Source organism: Bremia lactucae, linkage group LG1 (assembly GCF_004359215.1).
Source record: "Bremia lactucae strain SF5 linkage group LG1, whole genome shotgun sequence".
Taxonomy (NCBI): domain Eukaryota; phylum Oomycota; class Peronosporomycetes; order Peronosporales; family Peronosporaceae; genus Bremia; species Bremia lactucae.
The window spans coordinates 2083407-2090969 of NC_090610.1; the positions used below are offsets into that span (position 1 = coordinate 2083407).

The 7563-nt window shown below is 45.5% G+C and overlaps 2 protein-coding genes across 2 annotated transcripts; both read left to right on the plus strand.

Moving 5' to 3' along the window:
- Positions 1-263: 263 nt before the first annotated feature.
- On the plus strand, positions 264-2393 carry CCR75_007718 (uncharacterized protein; the record flags this gene model as incomplete). The annotated part of the gene is made up of 1 exon (XM_067965776.1): positions 264-2393. The coding sequence occupies one exon, from the start codon at positions 264-266 to the stop codon at positions 2391-2393; it is 2130 nt and encodes a 709-aa protein (XP_067822355.1).
- Positions 2394-2883: 490 nt separating this feature from the next.
- On the plus strand, positions 2884-6212 carry CCR75_007717 (uncharacterized protein; the record flags this gene model as incomplete). Its single annotated transcript, XM_067965775.1, has 10 exons — positions 2884-2992; positions 3015-3442; positions 3507-3723; positions 3786-3880; positions 3937-4141; positions 4201-4331; positions 4391-4423; positions 4489-4817; positions 4962-5049; positions 5121-6212. 10 exons carry the CDS (start codon positions 2884-2886, stop codon positions 6159-6161), a joined length of 2676 nt encoding a protein of 891 aa, XP_067822802.1. The 3' UTR covers positions 6162-6212.
- Positions 6213-7563: the final 1351 nt, after the last annotated feature.

Here is a 7563-nt window from a genome sequence, read left to right on the forward strand (position 1 = left end):
TCGCAGCCAGTAATTTTAAAACTGATCGTAATGCCCACTGTTGCAGAAGTATGAATCCTGCCCTTTCTATGTTACATTTCCTCACTATACATCCATATGCGATCAGGGCTGAGGATCGATCAGGATTGCATCCTGTCTCCACATGAGTCGAAATGTTTTTCCGGGAAAGATTTCTTGCGAAGCCTAACGGGAGCATGTCTGAAGAAGTATTCTTCATTTTGCGGCGCGCTGCTCACATCGATTGAATACCCATTCAAAATACGATGAAGCTAGCTACTGGCCTTATTCTTGCGGCCATCTCAGTTCATGGTGCGTGTGGTGGCTCCCCATTATATTTGCGATCCTCTGACGTTGACACCTCGGCGTCTACTGGCAATGCTAATATCGCGAACGAGAAAGACACTTTAGGTGTCAATAAAAGTGGCGATTCACGTGAGATGAATGCCCTCATTAAAAACCTTACCAGTCTTCTTGGACATGATTTGGGCAAAGACAACGCACTCGCGCCTGGCTCCACCCTTGACGACCTCTCCTGGTTAGATGAAAGTCCCTCAAGCGACATCAAGAACGACGTTGCCGAAAAGGGTGGCAAGGGAACAACGGTGACGAATGGAATGGGTGATGCAGACTTGTCAGGGTCTTCAGACAACTTCAAGAGTCCTGCATCTAAAAAGGAAGCAAGTAGAGATATGTACTCAAAGGATATATCTTCGCCCGAGCAGTCGAGCAGTCTCCCGCTTGACAAGCTCTCGACAGACGTCCTCGAACTTGATGACTGTAATTCCGCCTCAGACGACGACTCTGCGACCAACGATATGCTCAAACCGTTGCGCAGTGATTATGACGTAAGTAGCAAGGATTCGAGTGACCTCTCATGGTTTGACCACTCTAGCAGCCTTTCCCATGACAAGTATAGTACAACGGGCGAGGTGTCGAAGATTTTGCCTGAAGATGACGATTCGTCATCAGATGATTCTTCGATGCTAAAAAACATTTCTAATTTGATTGGCAACTACAGCCACCCTATCGACGAGTCTGTGGATACGAGTAAGTCTGTAAACGATCTGCTCGAGCTCGAAGACTGCAGCTCTGCGTCAGACGATGACCAGTTGATCAAGGCAGTATCTAAACTGCAAATCAGCAATGACGCAATGGGTAGCAAAACCCCAACGTATTCGAAGGATTTGTCGCATCTTGGTGATTCAAGCAGTCTTAACCTTGATGCGTATGCTATTGCCGGTAAGCCTTTGAGCGGTGCGCGCGAAGAGGATAACTACCCGTCAGGCGATGAGTATCTGTCGAACTACAAAACTTCATTAATCGGAAACGAGAATGTTCCAGATTCCAGGTTCTCAAAGGAACTGTTGTGGCTCGATGATTCAAGCAGTCTTCCTTTCGAGAAGTACTCCGCGACGGGCAAGTCTTCGAAGGATCTGCCCGATGACGACAACACCGTTTCGGGCGATGGGTATCTGTCAAACGACAAGACGTCTTTATTCGATGATAAAAATGGCAAGTCGTCGAAAGATCTGTCTTGGCTTGATGACTCTAGCAGTCTTCCCTTCGACAAGTACTCCGCGACGGGCAAGTCTTCGAAGGATCTACCTGATGACGACAATACCATTTCAGGCGATGAATATCTGTCAAACGACAAGACGTCTTTATTCGATGATAAAAATGGCAAGTCGTCGAAAGATCTGTCTTGGCTTGATGACTCTAGCAGTCTTCCTTTCGACAAGTACTCCGCGACAGGGGAGTCTTCAAATGATCTACTCGATGACGACTACACTGTTTCAGGCGATAGCGTCGATATGGAGGAAAAGTCCAAAAAAATGACAGATGATGGTGTCAACTATGGCATGTACTCTGCTACTTCGCGAAGCGATGAGTCAGACATTCAAGGTGTATCTCTTGACAATTTCGTTGCAAAAGGCAAATCGGCAGATGATCTTCTTGCACTCGACGATTGCAACTCTGCGTCAAACGGCGATAGCTCAGAGGAGGACGATGGCGATGATCAAAGTATCTCCAGCGATAGCGATGACAATGTATTTGTCAACCACTTCTCTACTAGCTCGACCACTCATAAATCGAAGTCTTCGTCGAAGACGTACACCTTTTACAAGACGTCTCACGTAATTGGCGTAGCGAACGAAAATCCCTCAAAGGCTTCGACTGGCCGTAAGTTTGATAAAAAGGACCTTTTCGGAAAGAAAAACGCATTGAAGGATGACACCGTGACGCCTGAGTTGGACAGCTTCGCCACTTCAGGTGTCGATGATCATCTTCGAGTTGGTATGGACAACGCGCCTTCTCACGAGAATGACTTCCTTCAGTTAGAGGATGCGCCGGCCACCAAGGCCGCGTCTAAGAGCATCAAGCCTCTCTGGTAAGCATCATCATCACGTTGATGAAGCTAAACGAGAATATACTTAATATATAAACTGAGTTTTTAAGCAACATCGTTCCGATGTAGTTGTTGCCAGTAGCCGACCTTTAACGTAATTTTCAAACTAACCTTCCGCTGCAGTATATTATAGACCAATTATTCTGCGATGCGTCATGCGATATTTCATCTAACATATTATTATTGTTGCGGCTCGGCTGCCACAGACCTTACATTGGATGCATTAGGCAGTCATGTCGCTGTATGAAAATTGCGATCGATGCGCCGATACAGCATTATTTTAGCTGAGGGTTATTTCTCTCTAAATTCCGAAGTACAGCAAGGCGACGAAGTATCTATAATCATTGCTTGACATTACATTGCTAATATATAATGACGATACAATTAAGCCCATGAAGGAAACGAGAAAGGCAACACTGCTCTTTGCTACTTAATTGTTCATTATCGAATTTGACGTGTTGTCAAAATTGTGAGACATGGCCTTAAATTTTCTGGACTGGGAGACATGCGAATTAATGAAAGTATCGTACGCTTTACCTGATCTGGAGACGGCAATTAAACAAGGTGAGGAAACTCTACTGGAAGGTACCTGGAGACATTAGTGCAGCTAAACACAAGGTTTATAATGCAGTAATTTACAATAGTATTGACGCTCACGCAAATGCAATTCAACTGTTGGTGGACGTAGCAACGGCGTCTTTCACCGCTGTCGATGACGGTAGGCGTCTTTCTAAGCGGCAAAATGTCTTCATAGCTGATGTTCACCAAAAGGAGATGGAGTTGAGCCGGATGATCTTTCCAGATACATCGGAGAATGCTATGGTATGTATACAAGGACCGTTGCTGTTATCGTTACTTATATTTTTAGCTTCATCGAGAGTTCATCCAATGAAGAACTTTCTTAAGAAAAAGGGGCAGCTAAAGAATTATGGTTGTCGTGGCGCTTTTCTACGAGAATTAGTCGTACTTAGCGAGGAATTTGAAATTGAGAGTCGTGTTAAAGAGCACTGGACTTCTTATCGCAAAGTTTTTCAGGTCAGCGTTCTCACATAGCAGACGTCACATATTTTTAAGCTTATGTTTGTGTTTGTCGATAAAGGACGGAAACGTTGTTTTTAATGCTCGCTCCCAAATTCTTCGAGAGGCCCCAGGGACTAAAATTTCTGTGACAAACCTCTTTAGGAAGCTTCCAGTGAGACGTACAGACTTATTTCGAAATCAAAAGCACAAAAGTCGAGTAGTTAAAAACATTCTAAACTTTTGTTTGAGCATGTCAATGATATGGCCATCTCTCTCAATAGACGTTCATTACAAAGGTGCATCAGCGACTCGTTTATATAAAACAGCATCATTGACAATTTCAATGTGTTCTACATAGGCATGTGCGTTCAGCCCGTAGCAATTTATGCCGTCAAGACATGTCGCGAGCGACTTCTGGAACATTTTGGCCATCAACTTGGAAATAAGCTTCAAGTAGGATGTTGCAATTCTGCTTTCGTTTGACGCGAGTTTAATGTATATCTTTGTAGTACGTTGATTTCTCATCGAAGGCGAGTCCATTTTCAATTCGAGGATACATTGCGCTTATTCCTGAAGAACCGAAAGCATTGGGACCAGGGATTAAGCAAGCAAAAAGCTACTATCAGTTTGTATTTCTTGCGAACGAGTCAATTAAAGAATGTCACCGGGTGTGCTCGCGAGTGATAACGAGGGCTGCGGTAAAGATTTTATCAGGTAAATGCGTGCTCTTGAAATATTCTGTCAATGATTTTTCATGGATGCTTATGTTCAAGCTATACCCATTTTCGTCCTCAAAATTGAAGCACCAAGGGACACTTATGATGATTTTGGAGGTGGAGTCACGGACGGGGTGTTATTTAAGAAGCCAAAAGAAATTACCGAATTTCTTTTTGAGTTCATAAAGGTACGAAATAATCACATTTCTTTGATTGATACGAAAATGAACTAATCAAGTAATACCAGAGCTTGATAAAGACGGATCCTATCCTATCGAAGGTATGGAATAGTCGCTTTCCTCCAGCGCTGCCATAAAAGAATTTAACGCTGCTCTAATTAATCAGTCTGAATTTCAAGTTTTATCAAAACCTTGTGAGAATGTATCACCCGACAAAACTATGGCTCCAGATTCAGAGGAGGACTCTATTAAAACTTTTAATCGCTTTCAGGACAGCAATTGCGCGACGCAATATTGGCGTAATGCGATAAGACCTACTATACCTCGCTACTGTTCTCAGGTGAATGATATTGATCTCGACTATTTTAACGAGGATGAAGGATGCCCCCCATCAATACAAGGTCATTGCGAATTGGCAGCACCATGTCAGCTTCAAAGAAATTTGGTCCAGACTCCCTCTATATGCCATGGTTGCGGTCGTGCTGCTGATCTCAGGTAATTCAAAACTTATATTTATATAAGCTAATGACAAGCTAATTGGACACGTGAAAGCAATACTGTTCTAGGAACTGAAGATAAACGTATTACGTTGCGTGGTCATTCTCGTGGAGGTCATAAATATGAAGGTTTCGAGCGCAGCAGGGCAGTTCATAGTTATGAAGAAATCTATTTTCCAAGCAAGGCATTGTCACCGTTATTGAAGCCAAGTCCACCTGCTGATGTTAAGGTACGCTGAGCATTTCACAAAATTTGACAGTGGTGTATCGTCTATCTAACTCATACGTCTATGACTTGTAGAGCAATAGCGCGCCGTGGTTGAGCAGTAAAGCCGATACTTACGATTGCGCTGATGCATTGTTGGACTTGTGCCAGGAAAATTGCATTGCTGAAAGCACCTATCAAATTGATGACGCTTGTAAGCCAGGAGCTTGCAAGCAAGAAAATCGACTTGTCGTTGCTGACGAGGACCAATTCTGTCGTGAGCTTATCCCGCTTAATTCATCAGCGCTCCATCAAATAAACACAAAGTCTGATTATTTTAGCTCAGACAGACCAGCGAGCTGCTTCGAAAAACATTGGGGGGGCCGTAATCACAATTCAGAAAAACGCATCACCGGGGCTTTACACATTGACACTGCTGATAATTTCAAGTATCAAGAGATCAAAATTAAAAAGTCAACCGTTGAAATGTTGCAAGTTATTCGCCAGGTTGACCGCAAGTTTATCTTGGTGCAAGCAGATACTACGCGAGGTAAGTTGGTCCTTTGCATCGACCAGCACGCAGCAGATGAGCGCATTCGGTTAGAGAAGTTGGAGGACGATATATTTGGTCCTGATGGAACCTTTCGTCGGGTACAAATTCAAGTACACGACCCGCCTATTGTTCTACAGATGTATTTACGCGAGCGCGAAACATTGCAGCACAATAAAGACCTCGTCGAGAGCTGGGGATTTAGTTACGAGCCGGTTGCGCCGAGACCAGGACTTTTCTTCAACATTGGTGAGAAGACTTGTCCAGACGAAACGATTACGATCTTACTGTATACAACTCCGATGGTGGAAATGAGAGCTGCAAATGCTGATGACTTCCGAGAATATATCCAGCTGTTGCATAGTGCGGGCGAATCTTATCAGATTTCCCATATTCGTCCTCCGGTAATCACAAGACTTCTAAATTCTCGTGCTTGTCGCGGTGCAGTTATGTTTGGCGATTATTTAAGCCTTGGCCAATGCAGGGACTTAATTGAAGATCTCAAGACCTGTCAGCTACCATTTCAGTGTGCTCACGGTCGACCTTCAGTTGTTCCGATTGCTAAAATTCACAACATTGGGTTTTAGCTAGCATCTTATAAATCTCGATATTGCACAAATTCTGATGTTTTCGTTCAGACGCATGATTAGTGTTACGGGCTTAAGTTGCCCTAATGTTTCACAGTCCCCGTTAAGTACACTTGGTGTAGTTAGACCCAGCACTCGGGTGTGGTGCACATTTGTGACCAACCCTTGTGTGTGTGATGCACATGGGTGCATTCACATTAGGAGGGATGACGCCAAGCGTCATCCGTGATGACGGCTAGCGTCATCCGTTACGCGAGGTATCTAGAAAGATACGCTCGCAATACATATTAAGTGTTATCTATAGAGATGACATTTTAATTGGTGAAATAGGTATTTATATTTATTACGATCAAATATAAATCAGTCTGAAAACTACTTCCTACTTGATAAGTGCGCTTGAGGAGCGGGATTACCGCTCCCGTGACGACACTTAATCAAAGTACTTAGTGCGTTGGGTGAGGTCGCCAACGCGCCCACCGCAACTACCTCACTGCACGCAAGAGAAGCAGGTTAAACTGCTTCCTCGCTGTGCTAGGGTGTGTGTCTAAGTAGAGCGTGGCCGCATTAAGACGTGCCCGTCTACACTTGGTAGCACTTGTAATCCTTCCCACGACCCGCATCTCTGCGTGTGCACGTGGGATGAGCCTCAATATTGATTGGGCTAATTTCCCACCTCTCCTATCACCGAGAGGTGACAGGGTACTTGGCGCAGGACTTGGTGAACAAGCCCTGGCCAGGCTCTTGGGCAGTCCTCCTGAGCAACATGTTGCTCTGTTGGAGCAGTTTGAGGCATTCGTGCTCGGACACAGACAGCCGCGTCCGAGGCACAGAGCCATCCTGCGGCGGAGTCCGTCACTCAGACTCAGGATGAGCTGAGGCATGAGCAGGCTCGGAGCGAGGCTCTAAACAGGACTGTTGAGATGCTCTCTGCCCGGCCGCATGAGCCGAGGCCCATTCTGATGGACCTGCCCAAGTTCGATGGAACTGCGGCGCACACGATTGTCCACTGGCTTTTAGCCGTGGAGCAATGTGGTGTCGCCCAGCTCATCGAGGACGACAGCCGGATGGTGTCGTACGCTATGTCGCATCTGCGCGGTAAGGCCTCAGAGTGGGCTTACTCGGCGCTTATGGCGGACAGAAAAGCGTTCCCTACATGGGCGATCTTTAAGGAAAAGATTCGCGCCATGTACCAGCCGCCGAACAACGAAGTGTTGCTTCAGGCGCGCTTCTTTGGAGCGCGACAGGCGAAGCGATCTCTGCAAGAGTATGTGTAGGAGATGCGCTCGCTGTCGGCGTCCATTACCGTAGGTCCGATTCCGGAGTACATTATGAACGGACTACGGCATGGCCCATCGCGACAGGCCCTTTTCAGAAAGGTGCCGTCGACGTTGGAAGAGGCAAT